The 20682-nt window shown below is 36.0% G+C and overlaps 1 protein-coding gene across 9 annotated transcripts in view; it reads right to left on the bottom strand.

The window, feature by feature from the left end:
• ASXL3 (ASXL transcriptional regulator 3) overlaps positions 1-20682 on the bottom strand; it is a 177906-nt gene that overhangs the window by 109186 nt on the left and 48038 nt on the right. For 3 of the 9 annotated variants that reach the window (XM_045042051.1, XM_045042052.1, XM_023241870.2), the window contains exons 3-5: positions 18337-18534; positions 8865-8867; positions 203-311 (exon numbers count right to left, since the gene is read on the bottom strand). In XM_045042051.1, the coding sequence (XP_044897986.1) occupies positions 203-280 (78 nt within the window). In that variant the 5' untranslated portion in view covers positions 281-311; positions 8865-8867; positions 18337-18534. Of the gene's footprint in view, positions 1-202; positions 312-8864; positions 8868-18336; positions 18546-20682 lie in introns of all 9 variants that reach the window. The other 6 variants (XM_045042050.1, XM_045042053.1, XM_023241869.2 and 3 more) reach the window with 2 other exon arrangements.

The following is a 20682-nucleotide window of genomic DNA, read 5'->3' as shown; positions in this document are numbered from 1 at the left end:
ACAGATATGCTTTCCTTGAAGAAAAATGTCATTGTTTATTCTTAATATGAAGTCACTTTTAAGACATCTGAAAACATTTAAAAGGCATAGGGGTCACTTTTCTACCCTTCACCCAAATCTAATTTTGTTTACCTTCACATGTCTGAGAAAACGCATGATACGCAGTAATAACAGACATAATACGCAGAACAATCCAACTTACTTTGAGAGCATAGAGGCCTGACTTTCCAGGGATTTTGAAGAATGTTCCATCCCCTATTCGAGTGTTAGTGTGAAGCATTGCATTCAGACAGGCTAATGGAGAAGTTCCACTAGAAAATAAAAGTGTGCAAAAATGAAGAGTCTGAGATGCAGTTTCTGTGGCAAAACTGTTCTCAGTCTCTCTCTCAAAAAAAGACCTTCTCACATGCCTTTTTAAAATATCCTTCCAACCCTGAAAACATCTACATTACAATAACAGGCCAGTCCAGTTTTGCCAAAGTTAATCAGATGCATCTGTCTTATAGGCTTCAGGCAAAAAGTCTCCTGAATTGAAATTATGCTTTTATTCATAAAGCAACCAACACTCTATTTCCAAGAACCCAAAGCCCAAACGTTAATGTGCTGCTATTTTACAAATAATACCACGAAGCCTCAGTTTTTAAATATTACGGGCAACTTGATGGTTGCACTTGAATGATCAAATAAACCAAGTTCAAGGACAGCTCCATCCTATAGGTTGAAAAGCAACAAAAGAATAATAAGAAACCAGGGAAGAACTGATTTGAAATTACAAGTATTTAAGTTACTCACAGGACTGCATTTCTCACACGGCCAAATAAAAATGTCTATCTGTGTTTATACCTCTGATACAGCTTCTACAATGACATCAGTTGCTCAGATTCGTCAATAAAAAAGTATGTGTTTGGGAATTCTACCCAGTTAATAATTATGTTCTGTAGTAAAACTGCAAGTGACTGAATTATGAAAACAGATTTTTTAAAGAAATCAAACAGAATTAAACTAATAATTAAAAATATCAATGCACATATGTACAAACATTGAAATGTATTCATTATACTTAGAAAGATGTTTATGAAATGTATATGTATGTATTTTCTGGAGTAGACTTTAGAACTTTTTTTTTGTTTGCAAACTAGTATTTTTGCAAACCAGAAGTTAGAGCTAGTATTATTACTTTCATTTGTTAATGTTTCCATTTACATTTTACTTCCTAATATGCTAAAAGATTGATATTTGATTGAACCAATATTGATTAGAAGCCCTACTCCACCCATTTGTGTCATATGGGTTCTATTTAATCCAAAATATTCTCAGAGAAGAGAACCTCTAGGATATTAAGGTTTTGAAATTTGAATTTCTATGACAGAAACACAGTTTTACGTTACTAAAAGTTTCTAAAAACGAAGACTATTAAATCTCTTACCTACTATGAAAACTCACAATAAAATTAAAAGGCTAAATTTGCCAAGTTGCAACAGCATGTGTGTGTCTGTGTGTGCATATTGCATATATTGTGTGTGTGCATATATATGTGTGTGTGTGTGTATTGCATATATTGTATATATTGCATATATATACATCATAGTCATAAAGGTTTATGAGAATTACAATAAGAAGAACACTCTCATTTTAGGAAGAGGCTTCCCTTTGCCAACATGTCACTATGATCCCATTGGATGTGACAGGAAGCAAGAGCCCTAACATAAATTTGGTCATAGAACAATGCCTTGATAACACTAATGTATATGTGGTAATTCTACTGTATGCATTTATGTAACATCTTTCCTTGGGAAGCTTCTCCAAGTTTACAGACCTCATTTCATTATTTTTCCTCACAAAAGATTTTTTGCTCATATTTCAAGTGGGCCAGGCATACCTTATACAGTAAAATATATTCATCTCTCCCAGAAATATCTCTGTTCATGAACAAATTCCAGATAAATAATGCTGTACATGTTATACTGAACACTCCAAAATACCTATTTTTGTCATTTTCTCTTTAGATAAAAGCACAGACAAATTGAAGCTGGGAAATTATTACGCCAGATTTGTGGAGTTTTAATTTAGTGAAACTGTCAGAAACACAGACTTTCTGTAGGGACTTGGCAAGAAAATGTTAACACTATAAGTAAAATAGAATCCAATACATAGAAATGAAAAAAACTGCAGACTTTTAAAAATGTAACAATAAAATAGCCCACCTAACAGCAAACCTCACACACATTCTTCTTGCTTTTTCCTAAAGTCCTAACACAGATTTAGAATATGAAAGAATACTACAAATTTAAAGACAAAAAGTGCTAAACAAATGCAATTTAACATCACTATAATTTACATTTTCTTTCTAAGGTGCAGTAAATGAAGATAATTGTAGAAGATAAATTGACTACTAAGTAGCAGTTTAATGCTATGCTTGCTGCAAATGTAAGTGATAAGCACCCAGTTTCATATAAATAATAAGCTCTGTGGAGCATGAATATATTATTAAATTATACTGTTTATTAATTCCATAAAGTAAAGATTTACTATGGAAATATTTAAAAATATGTACTTCACAATCACATGACAGTGTATCCCCAAATCTCAATGACTACCATCATTCTCCCAAATCATTCCCAAAATAAACATATGAAATCTGTTTTATTTCAAAACTAAACAACATTTGCATTTTAGAAGAATTAGAAAATATTTTGCAATGAAATGCAAATTTTACAACTCAAATCACTGGCTGATTAGTCACTTAGTTTTAAGCTTACAACCTGCATTTCTTTACAGAAAAAAAAAAAACCCTATATTAGGTCTATTTTTTAAAAAAAAAAACAGTAAAACATTAGCATCAACTGTTTCATCCAATGCAGAAGAGACATAGGAAAATGCATTTTTAAAAAAATCCTTCATACTATTTATTTATTGCTATTAGCCTCAACAACCCCATACAGTCTAGAAATTTGGATTGCTTTTCCTGAAGAAATGAATGTCTTAACGAACTATTACTGAACAGTAGTAAATAAAAGTCTTATTTATATGTTTTTATTAATTTCATATTAAAAAAATAAATCTAGCAGGCATGCCTTGGCCTGCTTTGAAGAAAATATATTTATATCCATACATATTTAAATATATTTATATATGTTTATGTATTAATATATATTACAATGACTTACTGTGGGCATGAAAGAAGATAAGGCAAATATATGTTAAAAATGTATTCTTAGATAGCATGAACAACTTCTACATAGCATTTCATATTTGTAACCAACAAAAAAACACATTTCGTTCACAGTTAAGGCAAGCGTTAATTACCTCAGTTGGAACTTTAAAAGTTAAAAACTCTATAATAAAATATGCATGTGTGTATATGATCTGAAATAACAAAACAACATTTTAACAACAAAAAAAAACTCTGAACTTTCAAAAGTTACTTACTTTCTAAAAAGATGAGTTGGAAGAATCGTGATATCCCGAATTATAAAAGGAAAACCAAGAAAAAAGGAAGAAAAGAAAGTTAGTTTTCCAACTTTAAATACAATTCTGCATCTTACCATTTCAATAAAACAGGGCAATATACAGGACACACACTGAACTTGTAGTTTTGGCTGCCAAGGGGGAGGAAAACCTGGGGAGCTGGGGTAGAAGGTGACTCATACTTCCTTCCCTAATGCCTCCACAACGTTTTCATTCTGTCCACAATGCACATGTATTTCTGTATCATAAATATAATTAGAAATAAATAAGAAGGACAGTATTTGTCCCCCGTTCTTTTCTTTCTGCCATTCCCTTTAATTGGGCCCTTTCCTATACACCTGCCAGGGTAGATATACAGCTTATTCTACTTGTTTGTTTTTCTCCCTAGACTGTAGGGTTGTGGAACCCTTCTGGTTTGTTTTCATTTCCCACAACCCCTGAAGCAGAACAGGGGTGGAATTTGGAGGCAGGGGAGCAGGCATAATTTAAACTGTCTAGACATCAAAGAACCCCCAGAGATGCTTTGCAGAGCCCTGGTGCTGTGTGAACTACAGAAAACCCATTGCTTTATCACATCAAATTGCTGACAGAACACATAAAATTTTACTAATAGTGCACACTTAGTGAAGGGAATGGATAGCCTATCTATTTTAATAATTTTAAAAACCACACACACACACACACGCACGCACGCACGCACACACACACACACACACACCCAGGGAATACAACTGGAAGAAACATATACCCAGGGAACACAATTGGAAGAATATTTATAGACATGACAAAGAAAATATCATAATTGTGGTACTCCATTCCTTTATGTATAAAATAACAATGCTATACAATATTTAAGTAACACAACTTTTAGACTATTTTACTAAGTATCTCTTAAAAATGTCAGATAAAAGCTATTCCCAAAAAACATTTTTAATCTAATTTTTCAAATATGGGAGCATCAAAAAATTAACCCTGAACAACATAAGTCTAAAAACTCAACAAATTCAAGAAGCAGCTGTTAACAGCATTTATTGTGTTATTAACAGTTATGTGCTAAGTGCTATTAATATAAATTAATAGAAACAATTATACATTCACTCTCCTTTCAAAAAAATTCTTAATAGCTCCTTTCAAGTACTTCCAGTATTGATGGCTTAAAGAAAATATCTTAACTGTAAAAGCTATATTTTTAAGAGGAAATTATGTGGGCCTCTGGGGTGCAAGTAATATTTTAGCTCTTGATACAGGATCTTTGTGTTCACTATGTGAAAATTAAATTGTTTACTTAGGATTTGTGCATCTAACTATAGTTATACTTCACCAAAATGTTTTTAAAATCATAAAAATGAACAGTTCATTTTTGGATTTGTCTATTCATTTACATATTCAATGGGCAAGTCATTACTAGTGGAGAAGAATAAACAGTGAGTGTTGATGACTCCTTAACACATACAGGCACACTGTACATCTGATAAATCAGTAACCTACATGATTAAAAAAATTCTAGAAAGTCAAGGCCAAACTAACTTCTTACTCTTGAGAAAAATTACCACCAGCCTGGAACTCTTGAAAATGACTGAAAATAAAAACTTAAAAGCTATATACATTACCTAAATAATCCTAGCACATAAAACTTAGCCAAAGAATGACCTAACGCAACCTTGAAATTTGATTTTGAAGACAAAAACAGTGTTCCAAACTCTTATAGTGCCTCTAAGAAAATCACTAATGAACAGTTTTAATCAGCACAGACATGAGATATAAGTCTTAAAAATATAAAAATAAATAGGAATAACCAATTAACTCGAGAGATGTGTCATAAAAGGAAGATATTTTGCATATTTCCATGTGAAGAATATCCACATGATTTTCAAAATTCAACATGTCTCTATGGTAAAATTAGAAATGCAGCACTGGTACTCTCAGGAGGTAGATATATTGAGGAATGAAATAATTACCAAGTGACATATGTCATGCAATTCTCAAATCTAGAGAAACAATTTCCAAACCTAAGCATGTCTCTGATTGGCCTGAACAATACAAAAAGATATTCTTCTTAGGATAAACAGGAATTTGAACTTAGATCTTTTATTACTTTGGAGACCTTAGCCAGCTACTACCAGGTAGACTACAGTGGTTCATACAACCACATTCATTAAAGTGACCTTTTGTTTTAGGAGGCAGGGTTCCCAAAACATTAATACAGGGACAAAAGTATGCCCAGTGTTATTTTAAAATAGTACCTATAAGGAGAAAAAAATAGGCCTCTACAAGTGTCAATTAAAGCCTATAATCCAAATTATAATTTTTAAAGGCCCCCAACTAAAATCTGAGGTGAGGCATCTATAAATCCAGACACTGAAAACCAACACAGCACACTATAGCTGGACGTTGACAACTGTCTCTCCCCATGCCATGTTACCACTGCTATACCAGGAGAGACAACAGAGCACAAGGAGTAAGCCTGGGGCTTCTGGAGCCTGTCAGCTTGAATTCAATGGAGGCTAGACCATTTACTAGCTATGCGACTTTAGAATTGACCACTCTGGGTCTCAGGTTCCTCAACTACAGAATGTGGTAACAGGAGTCACTATTTCATAGGGGATTATTCTGAAGGAGCAATGACTTAAAACATGTAAAACACTTAGAAATGTGTCTGGCATACTGTAAGTGTTCAAAAGATTGTGAACTATCATTTTTATGAATACTCCTCCTCCTCAAAGAGACCAACATCGAGAGGTACACAAGATGGCAAAAGGAAAGAATTTAAATATTTTGTAACTTGTCTGAAGAACTGGTTCAGGTTAAGATTTGGTCTAATTTCACTTTCATTTCATTAGCAAAAATAAGTGAAGACGTGGAATGCATAAACTCCAACCCCATCGCCTTTCACATGTAATAACAGTGAAAATAAGATATTCAATAAAGGTAGTAGGGAAAGAACAATAATAATAAATATCTGTTATTACAGTTACCATTTACTGAGCATTTCGAATGTGACTGGGCTTTCACAACTATTATTTATATTCCGTGTAGCCACCATGAGAGGTAAGCATGATTTCCAGTTTCGCAGATATAACTGAGGCTGAGATGTGAAAAATCTTACTGCAGTCAAATAACAACTAAGTGATACAGCTGAAATCCAAATTCTATTCTGATTCCAAAGCCCATGCTTTTTCCACTCTCCCACATTCTTCTCCCCACAGTTGCCTCCTCCACTTAATTAACCCTGGATACTAAAAAAGAAAATTTAGCACTTGAAGGAAACACACAAAGAAAAGCCAGATGCTGGCAAATGATAAACGTGGTTGGTTCCATCCTCACTCAATGCCACCTATAGCAATGACGCCCTCTGGGTAGATTCCATTATTCTAAGAACTAGGCTGCAGAAGATGACATCGCCGTTCATCTTCCTTAGGTAATGCTACCTCCGCAAATTAAAGAAGAAAGAACTTTGAGAGAATATGGTAGAGAATTCAGGTCCATGACTGAGAGGACTCTGTAGAATTGGATCATTAAAGAGTAACACAATCCGTTAATTGAATAAACATTTATTGAGCACGTTATATATGTCAAGTTAATCTTGAAATAAATTTGCACTCTGACAGCGCTTTGCACATAAAAGAAATGCAGACTGAGCTCAGCTGAATTCTCTGAATACATACAAAATGACAAGGGATTTAGGAGAAAGGAGCCTTGAGGCATGTGGCACGACAGGAGGAAAATCATTTCAAATTTAAATGTTATCCTTAGTTTATTCCAAGAAGATGACTGAGATGGGTTCATGTGCCAATTTCTTATGTCACCAACTCTAATGCAGGGGCAACCAACCCATGGGCACTGGTGGCTCTTCAAGACTTTATACTATTTCTCCGTTACCACAATCTCAAAGAGAATATTTTCAATTAGGCAAAAAAATATATCTTTCAAAACAAAATGGTGAACTTCATACATTAAAAAACAGACATTACTTCTATTTGGTATGATAAATTAGTTTAAATAATGATTTAAATTTCTATATTCTACGTGTACTCTTCCTCCTCTCCCAACTCGTTAGCAATGGCTAATACTACAGCATTTCTGAATGTGTTCTATAGGATATTAGTCCCAAGTGCCGCACCCAAAGACTGTCATATGAATTTTGGAAAAGCAGCATACTGTATGCTTTGCAAACTCACCAAATACATTATTATATAATAAAGTCTGTGAAAAAAAATCCTCCTTAACTCAAGAAACCTCCTTAACTCAGTGTTGCCTAAGCATAAGCAATAAAAAAAAAATCTTTCCCACCATAGTATTTAGCAACATACCCTATTATAGTATGCCAAGAAATATACTTGGGAAAATGCTATACTATATTTATGACTAGGATCATTAGAAAAATCTACCTAGCAGTTGTAACTCCCAGGAATGTTTAATTTTATTAGCTGAATGCTTAAAATCTTATTTTAAAGGTATACAAAGCATGTGTTACTCTGTGGAAAAAACAATGCACTGTGATGAGTATTTTTCACTGTGTATATTTGTAAAATTGAAAAACATATCCAGGGACTTGAAATAGCATTGAATAATATAACGGAAAGTACTATATATTTGCAGTATTACCCAACATAAATATCTTACTCATCCTCCCACTGGAGATCTTCCTCCTGATCCTCTATTTCTCTCACTATCCTCCTCATCACACAGGACTGAAGCATTTCTCAGACCCCTCAAATCATTGTGCCTCAACAAAGTTCATCTCTCAATTTCCCTTTTCACTTCCTCGCATCCTAATTCATGCAGTGTTTGCCTCACCGGTGGACAGTGCTACAGCTCCCCTAGCTCTGCCTTCAATATCTCCCTGCTCCCACGCAGCCTACCCACTGGTGCCAAAGCAAGGCTTCTATTCAACTAACAAACAAAAACACCGCTTAGACTCCTCAGGCAAGGCCACACACTGGATTTTATTTATTTAATTTTAAAAACAGTGGTTTCAGAAGCACAAACTCCCAGGCTGAAATCACAGTCCTACTACAGTGTGCTTGGCACCAACCTCATCTTCTCCGCCTCCCGGATTACTCTCAGACCACTCTCCTATAATCTGATCCAACCCGGTAAATCATGTGCCTCCACAGTCTCCCATCTCTCGTTTGCTTCGTATGAAACCCTCTGTCTGCATCCCACCCCTTGCTCCATTTATCACTCAAAATAAAATGTTTAGGGGTGCCTGGGTGGCTCAGTCAGTTGAGCGTCTAACTCTTGATTTCGGCTCAGGTCATGATCCCAGGGACATGGATACAGCCCTGCGTTGGGCTCTGCACTGACCATGGAACCTGCTTGGGATTCATTCATTCTCTCTCTCTCTCTCTCTCTCTCTCTCTCTCTCTCTCTCTCTGCCTCCCTCTCTCACTCACTTTCTCTCTCTCTCCCTTTGCCCCTCTTTCCAGCTCACGTTTTCTCCCCCCCTCTCTCTCTGAAATAAAAAAAATAATATTAAAAATAAATAAAAATAAAACCTTTAACTACCACCTGTATGGTGACACCATTTGTTATCCCAGGACATCTGTGTATTACAATCTCAACACTTTGAATATCTCATAGTTTCTTGCGCATCAACACTTTTAAACTTCTAACTTTCCTGCCCCTACTACTTACAAGTTTGGGAACTCCATAGGGGATAGGCATATATTTATCTTTGTACTGTCTGACAAGCAATACCAATGCACTCAGAACATGTTTGTTGAGATGATCACTGCTATAAAGGTTGCTACAATCATGCATTTGTGGACCGGCAATGAATATCATCCACAGTCTATTTTAATTTATGACTATAATCATGGGTGTCAAATACCCTACACTCCACTCAGCCACACTGGCCATCTTATACATGCATACCATGCATTCCTTTCTCTTGGTGACTCTCCCCGCCTAAGTAATGTGATTCCAGGTTTGTTATTAGTGAAATGGTCCTAATTTCCCCACTAGGAAAGGCTAGCCAGACTGAACTAAATGGTCAAATGGTGGGAGTTTGGGGAACTGATAGAGAAAGAAAGAGGAAAGAGCATACATTATTTTCCATAGAAATACAAGCTGTAAAGGTACAAAAAAAAGATTAGCTGGTGTCTACCTCTGCCTCCACAAGTAGAGCCTGCCGAGAATAAAGCTAACCAAAGAAAAGCAGAGCAAAACATGCAAAGAAAAGAGTGAGGAAAGGTGGTACCACTTCGACTCCTGCATTATCTAGTCATGTTGAAGATCAACCCATCAGATGTCCAAGTTAAATAAGCCAATAAATCCCCCCCCTTTTTTTTTTGGACACTTGTCTAATAGGCTAAATGATTTCTACAAGCTGATCACATTTTTCTAGGCCTCAATTTTCTCACCTGTAAAGTGATGAGTTGAAAATAGGTATGCTTTAAAACTCTAATTCCTAATGTGTTCTAAGGACAACACATAATGGTGTGACTGCTTACTATTCATTCCAGCCACGCTACCTCCTGCTCTCTTCACCTTCAATGCCTTCCATTCTCCTCTCTTCCTATCCATTTGTCAAGGTCCCCCTGCCTTCATCTCCTAAAAACCTCTAGCCACTTCTCCAGTCCAAGATCATCTCTGAATTTCCAAAGGCTTCATAGCCGGTCCCACAATCGCAGCATTTAGCTCTGCGCATCTAACTGATCACCTTGCTTGATGGCAACCAGCTCCTTTCAATGGCAACCAACTTCCTTAGGGTTTTCTGTGTTCCCCTCACAGGGCCCTACCAGGCTGGGACACTCACGAAACGTTCAGGGGCTGCTGATAAAGTAACATTTCACAATTCACAGAGTAGAACAAAATTTAAACCTTGGCAATACCAAGTACTGCTTGAAAATGTCCAGAAATAGAAACTATGAAATACCCTGGTGAGAATATAAATTGACACAACCAATTTGGAAAGACATCTGGCAATATCTAGTGAAAAACAAAACAAAACATAAGTATGCATGCTCTACAGACCAGCAATTCCACTTTTTGGTATAGGTCCTAGAAAAACTCATGCACGTTCGCAAAGAGACATGATTTAAGAGGAAAAAAATGTCAATAAACTGAATATTCAGCGATGGATTACAGCTATAGACATAGATATACTTTTACCTATATATTCATAGTAAAGCTATAAATTTCTGAGCTACGATAGTATACAGAAAATCTCTGACACAGATTGCCTCTGAGAAAAAGAAGGAAATCAAAGAAGCTCCAGTTCTTTCTGCTAGACTTAATTTAAAAGAAATCTAAAGCAACTACAACAACATGTCCACAACTGTGAACTCCAGCCACTGGTTGTTGGTCTGTGGCGTTTTATTGCATTTTCAACATTTTTCAAAACAGAAAATCACTGATGATTTTGTTCTTCTATCTGAAATTTGGCTTCTCTCAAAATCTATCAGATTCTTCCCTTGTGTCCACTTATGTTATTGTTTACAGATTTTTATGCAAGCAAATAAACACATGGAAATTATATGGGAAGGGTAAAGGTACATTATCACACAGAATTCAAAGTAACGAGTTCCTCTTAGGGCTCCTGTCACTAGAGCATGCAACCTTGGATCTCAGGGTCTAGGTTCGCACCCCATGTTGGGTGTAGAGATTACTTTAGAAACACAAAATCTTTAAAAGTAATGAGTCCTTCCCAACTTCCTCCAACTGTACCTCCTACTTAAAATAATGACTATTAAGGATCTACCATGTTTTCTTCCAGAGCTTTTCCTATTTGCATTCATATACACCTGTATTATTATATTTTAAATTTATTTTTGGTATTTTTAATTTTATTTTCAATACAAATGAGAACAGTCAGTGCATACTGATAGGTACATGCTTTTTACTTATTAACGCAACCAGGAGATTTTCTCACAGAATATCTTCTCCTCTTAACATTATACAGATTACTGAATATTCTTTTTTTTTTTTCAACGTTTATTTATTTTTGGGACAGAGAGAGACAGAGCATGAATGGGGGAGGGGCAGAGAGAGAGGGAGACACAGAATCGGAAACAGGCTCCAGGCTCTGAGCCATCAGCCCAGAACCCGACGCGGGGCTCGAACTCACGGACCGCGAGATCGTGACCTGGCTGAAGTCGGACGCTTAACCGACTGCGCCACCCAGGCGCCCCCAGATTACTGAATATTCTTAATATTCACATAGTACTTTTAATACCCCATAGAGTGGGCATATCATAAATTTTTAAAGTATTCCCTTATTTAATATTTGGTTTGTATCTAATTTTACCCATTAAAATAGTTCTTCACTAAATAATCTGGTATATACTTCTTTATATATATGAGGTATAGATTGAATGTTTGTGTCCCCAACCTCCAAAATTTGTATGTTGAAACCCAGTATCCAAAGTAACGGCATGGGGAGGTGGAGGCCTTTAGGAGGTCATTGGTCATGAGAATAGAGCCCTCGTGAATGGGACTTGTGTCCTTATAGAAGAGACTCTAGACAGTTTCCTGCCCCTTTCCCACATAAGGACTCAATGTGAAGTAGGATGTCCAGTGGGCCAGAAAGCAGGCCCTCCCAAGACTCCAAATCTGCAGGCACCTTGATCTTAGACTCTGCTGCAGCCTCCAGAACTAAGAGAATCAAATTTCTGTTGTTTATAAGCCACCCAGTCTATGGTATTCTGTTAAAGCAACCCAAACAGACTGAGAAAATATGTATAGCTATGTCCTAGAATAGATTCCCAAAAGAATTTTTAGATTAAAAGGATGATTTTAAAATTTTGATAGTTACTTCCAAACTACCTTCCACTGAGAATAACTATTTTCCTCACCCTGGTAAATGGTGGACAGTATTAATCCTTAAATTTTTGTTAATCTACCCAAAATGGAGGTGAAGAGGTGATTCCAGGGAGAAGAAGCAGCATGAAGAAGGCACAGGTGGACAAAACTGAATGTGGTGCACAGAAACATGATTAGTTCTTTGATATTTCCAGAGAGTGAGTGGAAGGGAGAGTAGGGTTGGGATCAGCTTCCAGAGGGAAGATGTACGCACCATGCCATGCACATGACATTTATACCACACTTTAAATCCCATGGCCAAGAGCTTAGACTTCATGCGAGACACGATAAAGAGCCTCAGAGGACTCTAAGGAGGGAAATGCCCTTGTCCCTTTGTTACCATGAGGATAGATCTAGAATGAGACATGCCTAGAGACAGATCAAGTAGGAGCCTCAATACTAGACTGCAGGGAGGATGACAAGAACGTCACCAGAGCAAGGATGGTAGGGCAGAGATGGGGATAAAGAGTGAAGAAATGCATGACAAGAAATACAGTGTGAGGAGGGATCAGTGAGACATAAACACTAACTAGATGTGTGAGATAAGGCAGGAGAAGGAACTTGGGATTGCTTTAGCAGCTGCGGCGGGGGTGGGGTGGGGGGGGGACAGTGGTACAATTAGTTAAGACAGTTAATAGAGAAGAGATTGGTTTGGGAAAGAAACTATGGTGAATTTAGTGCTGGACTTGCTAATTTAAAGGTATGCATCCAAATTCAGATACATACATGCATCACAGAGTTAATGCTGGGGTTAGAGATAAACACTGGGGAACCATCAGCATATAGGTGATATTTAGAAAGGTGAAAACTGATAGGCACAGATGTAGAGTAATAAAAAAAGAGAAAAATGACTGACTTGAGATTATTATATTCCTACAGTCAGAAAACTACATGAGAAAATATTTGAGATGACAAAAAGGAAAAAAAAAAGAATCTTATGAAGGATTTCATTATAATAATGAAGTGTAACTCTAACCTCAGGACATGATGATTTTAGAAGTCAGAATAAATCTCTGTATTCATAGGTAGAAATAACTTATAAATAGGAAATTACCTAGAAGATCTCACCAGCAGGAATTTTTCTTTTAAATACAGTTTTTCTTTAAAAGGTAATATAAGAACATTACAAAATTATCTGTCAATGGATAAAAAGATGAAAAACAATCACTCAAAATCTCCTTAAAACAACTCTGAGCATTTTATAAATTTTCTTCTAGCCTATTTTACTGGTGTGCTTCTATTTTCAAGTTATAATTTGACTAAGTATTGAATTACAATATTTCATTTTACATGATACCCTCTCCATACTATAAAACCATTATAAATATATCAAATGGTTAAACATATTCTATCAACTTGTTTCAAACCATGGCTTTCAATCTGGCTCTATGTTAGCATTTTTAGGGCAATTCTTTCAATGAAAATCTTTAGGCAACTCCAAACTAATTATTAAGTAAAAATTTCTGGGTGGCGCCCAGGTATCAGCATTTTCTTATATCTTTCCAAATGATTCTAATTTACGGCCGAGTTTGAGAACCACTGATATCACTGGTAGGCATTTCAATTATGTCCTTTGTAACTGAGACAGCATTAATATGAATCTCTTAGCACATGTTTTTTCTTATTTTCAAAAATATTTTAAGATAGGCTTGCAGAAGTGGCATTATTAATTCGGGATGTTTAAGTTATGTAATGACCTTTTGCAAAGCCAACTGGCTTTTCAAATGAGTTATTTTGGTTTACACTCTCACCAGTAACATAGAGTGGGAAACATCATTCGGAGTCAAGGTGAAGTGTGTGGACTGATTAATTCATCAGGCAAACGAAGAAACAATCTCCAGTGGTTACTTTACCTTGCATTTCAATGATTATTGGTAAGATCAAATGCTTATCCACATACTTGTTTATTCCTTAGTTTTCTACATTGGAGCTCTTTTGTTCATGTCCTTTTACCATGATGCTCTGAGGTCATTTTTTTTTTCTTAACTGTTTTAATAGTCTCTTTGTATCATACCTTCAGCATATTAACTGAAAATGTTTTCCCCACTGTCACTTAATATTTTTGATATGAGCACATAAAAATTTCTGTAGTCACTTATGCCCATCTTCTTTTCCTTTGCACTTTGTTCTATAGCTTTTAACTGTGAAAGTCACTTCTCTATCAACGGTGGATTCACACATGAGATTTGAATTTTTCTAACCTTCTCCCAATTGTATGACTTTTCGTTGGTAGGTTTTCAACCACGTATGTATCTTCCTCAACATAAAATACAACTATCGCCATTACATGTTCAATAAACATTCCTCACTTTTCATGGCTTTCTATGGCTCAGAAAGAAGAGCAGAGTTTTCCTGCCCATATCTGATTCATGTTCCTATTCCTTCTCTGCAGAAGAATCTGGTACTCGTCATGGGAAATTCCTTGGTCAGCAGAATGTCAAAAGAATTCAGCTCAGAGTTTTGCTGGCTCTGGGGAAATTTTTACCTTTAAATGTTTGATAAAGGAAATGTCTAAAATTAACTACACCCACCACTACTGTTAAGATTGCCATTCACACCACAGAACAAATGTCAACTTAACTTAGTTGTGTTCTCTCCTCCTTCCTCCTTTTCCTCTTTCTTTGTCCACTTATATTCTCAAGACAATTTGTTCAGTGGTAGTTATCTGCTTTAATTAGAACTATTACCATAGAAAGATATTAAATAAGCACAGCTTTCTGCTATAAAATAGAAGGTTTGTGAAATTCAGCTATCATAGTTACTTGGAAGGGCACGAAACACATCCATAGAATTCATATCGAATTATAAAGTAAAAACAAACTTTACAAAGGGCCTAACTTCTAGGCAAGATCTCTTATGGAAACAATATGCTTTGAGAAAGGAAGAGTAAATACAAAGACCAGTGAAGTTAAGCATCCTTCCCTTCCCCAGACTTAGTTTTGACACTTAAAAATACATCTAAGAATCTGGCAGTAAGCCTAAAAGAAATTTAATACACCTAGTTCTTTAATTTCACCCTCAGGAAAATATAATTCATGAGAGGCAGAAGTTGGGAGCAGGGATGGCAGAAAGGCTTATGTTTCCTACAGACCATATTGATACTCATCCATATAGAAAAAAAAAAAAAAAAACCAGTAAGATAAAGTTAAGAATACCTAAGATCAATGCAAATGTAAAAAGAGAATAAACAATGCTGTTTCAGGCTAATGGTTTTGGAGAACTATAAAATTATACACACATACATATTAATAAATTCCAAAAGTAATGGTACCAATACGTTATATATGCGTTACCTCTGTTTTACAGAAATAAACATCTTCCTTAGGAAAAAATGCGCATTTTGATGACCCATGGGGAGAAATGTATCTTTAGACAAAAGAAGATTTCCTGTACATTATTTTGCCGCAATATCAATGTTCTAGCCAGACACACAGAGACCCTCCAGACAACAATTCCAGTGACAAAAAGGGAGAAAAATATGTAAATGTAATAGGAGTAGAAAGGAAGAGAATTGGCGAGCCACAGTAATTCAAGAAAAATTATTTTCAACCTGGAGCCCTATTTAATCAACTAACTAAATGGTAACTGATTAAGCAGTTGTTAGAATTACAGAGAACTATCTATGTTTATGCAACAATAAAGGAAATAGTCATCTGCCTTCCTTCATTTTTCAATGTTTCAAAAAACAAAACTTGAGATATCATGGCTTCTGGCCATTTGGCAAACATCTTAAGTAAGCACAACTCCAACCCACTCATTTAACCTGAATTAATATTCTTGAGGTTTTATATAGCCATTTAAAGCTTTCAGGAAATAGTTCCTCGATGCACCTGCCACCTAATTCCATGAAATCAATATTTCACTAAAGCTAAGTCAGGAAATCTTAAGGTGCTGAATTCAATTATGACTGTTACTTCATGAGCCACTAGTAGATAAAACATATCATTGAAATTGAAAATCATTACAGTTAAAGAGCTTTACCTCCTTTGGGGGGGTGTTTTATTAGGTACCATTAACATAATTAATAACAGTATATCACGTTAGGATAACAATAACAACTTTAATATATGATACAGTACTTTCCTATTGCCAAATGCCAGATAATAAGCACAGAGACAACATTCTCTCTGGCTATGCCTGAAATAAATCTATTGTGATGTGGGAAGAAGCTGCCTGTCAATATGAAAAGGAAAACTGATAGTATTGATTCAAACTTCATTCAAAGATGAAAACAAGTATTTACCGAAACCCAGATATATTACTATTTAAGCAGAAAACAAATATTCACATCTTTAGTCATAAGCACATTACACATGAAAGGCAATGGTAAGCTGGGGTTCCACATAGAAAAGTTTTGTAGACACATTAAAAAAAAAAAAAACTTTTGTAAACAGTAAACACCTGGAATTGGTCTTCAAATGCTGTCTCTTTTCAGATAATTACTAACTACCTGACTGGCCTCCTTGCACTGATCTTTATAATATTCTGGGATCCAATGTGGGGTATCCCAACTTCATTTTCAAAACAAAAGAGAGAATGAACAAATGTCCAAACAGATAAAAATCTAATGTTCTAAACCTATTTATCCCTTAAGTGGCAAACCTTTGGTAATTCTAAAATCGTTCATTTGTCGCCTAGCTTGTTAAACTGAGTTTCAAGAAAACTCTAGAAATTTTCAAAACAATCCTGATGCTAGTACATTCCTGTCTTTCATTTCCTCCTTGGTTTGCTCAGGCCGTGTGATAGGCATTCTTTTCCTTCTTTTTTTCCCCCTTTGGGACCCCCACTTCAAGTCTAACATTTGCCTGTGGCTTAACATTTCACTGTGATGGAAAGAATGAGCTTTGGAATCAGCAAGACCCAGACTGAAATACCAGATCTTCCACCTAGAACTGTGTGAAGTTAGGCAAAAATACCTAACTTCCCTAGCATCAGTTTCCTCATCTGTAAAATGAACAAACATCACCTACTTCTCAATGTTACTGTGTGGATTAAGTGAACTAAAAAATAGAAACTGCTTGGCTTAGTGCCTGACACTGATCAGTTACTGCATAAATGTTAGTTTCCTGCCCTTTTGCCAAAATGACATTCAACAGACAGTTCTAATGATATTTACAGACACATACATCTGTGTTTCTTCTTTTCAGTTTTTTACCTGTATTCTACTATTAGGCTTAATAAACTTCCTCCATGTTCAACACTCAGCAAGCTTTTCATTGCCCTGAAGGAAAATAACTGAAGTAATATTTCATAAATAAGCAATAGCCAAGAAAAGGCACCAAGTTTCTAAAGCACATGCTCAAAAATTGAAGAAACTCTAGCATATTCTCTGTAAAAACTTTAAATGCCTAGGCAATTTAAAGAGAAACAGAGACAGTATTTGTGCTGCAAAACTCCTTAAAAGTACAACCCAATTTGATTCTTAGGAAAACAGGGTTAGAATAACGAAGTGCTCTCAGTGAAGATAAAGCAAAACATTTACTGGGAAAACCCAGCCATCACCCTCCAGAATATTTATTAATGTAGTCAGGCGACTTCGCTTAGAAGAACCCCAAGGACAAGGGTGAACAAGCAGACTACAACTTCAGCAAGAAAGATGACGGAGATGCAGTCAACGTTCACAGGGAAGAAGGGTCAGATATATTAACGAAAAGCAAAATAAAACATTTCTATCTAACGTTGCGGTAGGATTTGCATGTACAGATAAATTGGTAGTCAAAATATGGCCACAGTTTACACAAACTGTAACTCAGACAGAGGAATTAGAAAGCACACCAGGGCCTCCCGAATTTTCCCTTTCCAACAAGTCACACTTCTCAGTTTCAATTCTAGTCTGCACTAGCACACTGACAAAACAGAAAAAAACGTATGTGAGCGACATCCATCTGGGAATCACCCTCATAACCTTCTACACAGTCATTCGAATCACACTGCCTGGCCTTCAGGCGTCCAGTTGTCTTCTCAAACCCACTCAACATGAACAGGGGAATGAGTGACAACTACGCGGTTCCATACAGGAAGACCCTCAATGTCCATTTTCACCCGTCACTAGCTGGTACCTACCCGGAAGGAATGAACGGAACCACTCCAATGCAATCCCAGCCACTCCTGCTAGTTCAAGCATTCGGTTCAGCATCACCTCATGACCAACACGAAAGCAGCTGAGGCTCTAATATAATCATCATGGAAAGTTGTCCCAAATCCTTCATTCGAGGAAGATCCTTCATACACACCAACGCTGTCTCCAAGCCATGCCGGGGTCTGAAACCAGACTGGAAAATATTATATATGTGTATATATAGTAAAACTCCCACAAACCACTCTTCTACTATGTCATATTTATTTATAGCTGCTTAATCCATCCTATATATATAAATATATGTATGTATATGTATATATGTGTATATATATACATACATACACACACATATTGCCTTCTCAAGGTGAAATATGAACATTCAAGGAAAGATCCTTTTCATAGTAGAAGGTAAACTGAAAGCATATGAAGAGCTGGTGCTGCCTGGCAAGGTAGTTGAGGTGGTCCCAAATGGAATATACTCTGTCCTGAAGGGGAGAGAGAAAACACAGTATTGGTTTCTGAGGCTAACCTTCTAGGCTTGGTATATAGGATCACACTATTCTGATGCTTAAAAAAACAACAAAACAAAACAAAAAACCTTGGCTTTTTCGAGAGATGAGAGAGTAATGCCAGATTAACTCTTGACACTGTTTCATATTACCAGACATGTGCCTTCTTACTCCTGAATCCCAAAGTGGACACCACTTTCATAATCCTGGCTACCACTGCTTTGACTGCATTATCAGAATCTCTACTGATCAAGGAACCCTCTACTTGCTCATCATGCAGACAGAACCAGAAAACTTTCAATGAATATCAACTTCAAATGGTAGGAATAATAACAATAATAATAATAATAATAATAATAATAATAATAATAATAATATCAGTGGAGCCCCAAGAGCTATTATATGTTAAAGAGCAAGAAAAAACCAACTTATTTAAAATATCAATTTCCCCTCTCACTTCTCCATGAATAGGCTCTTAAGAAACAAAGAGATAGATATTATATAGAGTTTTCAAAATTAAACCAGAGAATTCACTATTTTTATCTTCTTGAGACCTTTATTACAATATTAAAGACTATATATTTCCTTTTGGTACCCCTCTCTCAAACTAATGCTGAAAACTAAAACTTTCAATTGCAGCACAAAATCTTACTAAGTTTCTCTATTTCCAGAATGTGTCTGGAATACAATTAAATGTGTTAAATCACTGCAGCATTATTTTCTATGTACTTACCCTCAATTATTATTTGCATTAAGCAAATGGCTATCTGTTTGTCATATATAATTCCATTTAAAATTAATAGAATTCTGTCTTCTAATCTCCATTTCACTTGCTCTACGGGCCAGACTAATCCCATCCTTGTCAGCTACATACAGTAGACACTAAAATGAAAAATCTTGGTAATGTCCATCCAGGGCACTGCCTCCTCTACCCACTCAGTATTTACTCTGGTTCCAAAGCCAACTATTCCATTGACATCACATATCCAGAAACCTGTCAGATAGGTTTGGATCTGAGGTTCCTATCAAACATAATACTCACTATGTTTTTTCCTGGACACTCTCCCACTAATTTCACTGCATCTCATAAAAAGTGACATAGCTCTCAGAAGGAAAATGCAAAACCTAAATGGATCACCTAGGCAAAGGACTTACAAAATACCATACCAAAAAGGAGACCAGCTGGTTGATAGCTCAAACTTACAGTCCACTCGGTGCTCAGCAATATACTATGCTTCTCCTCCTAAAATTTTAAGTCCTCTTGTTTGACACATCAACCCTCTGTTGTATAACTTGAGAGGCTGACCAAATGCAGTAAGTGTAATAGTCTTCTCAAACCATCCCTTACACAGATGTCAGCTGAAGATGTGTATAATTAAATATGTTCTATAGAATAAACGTGCTGAGGTACGCACTATGATGTAGGAACTACACAGGATATTACAAACATGAGTGAGACAGGTCACTAGCTATCTTGCAATTCATAGTTTAGATGGGAGAAAGACATATAAACAAAAACAACTGTGGTAAAGATACATTTAAAACCCCCCTTTAAATACAAAAGAAGGAACCATATTTCTGCCTGGGAATCATGGGGAAAGTTTCCCAGGGGAGATGACAATTTGCACCTTAAATGATAAGCAGGTAGCAGGGCAGCAGTAATGGTTAACAATCAACAGAAGCTAAGGCATCAGCATACATGTAATTTAGTAGAATCCTGGAAATCAGATCACTACTCAAAAGTAAAATATATTCTGTCCTATATTTAGTGTAACAGACAGTCAAACTATTTCAGTGTAATGGAAAACTCCTAGTATACTA

This window comes from Felis catus, chromosome D3, assembly GCF_018350175.1.
Source record: "Felis catus isolate Fca126 chromosome D3, F.catus_Fca126_mat1.0, whole genome shotgun sequence".
Lineage (NCBI taxonomy): Eukaryota > Metazoa > Chordata > Mammalia > Carnivora > Felidae > Felis > Felis catus.
The sequence above is the reverse complement of the archived record's forward strand: the minus strand, read 5'-3'. Positions and strand labels throughout refer to the sequence as shown.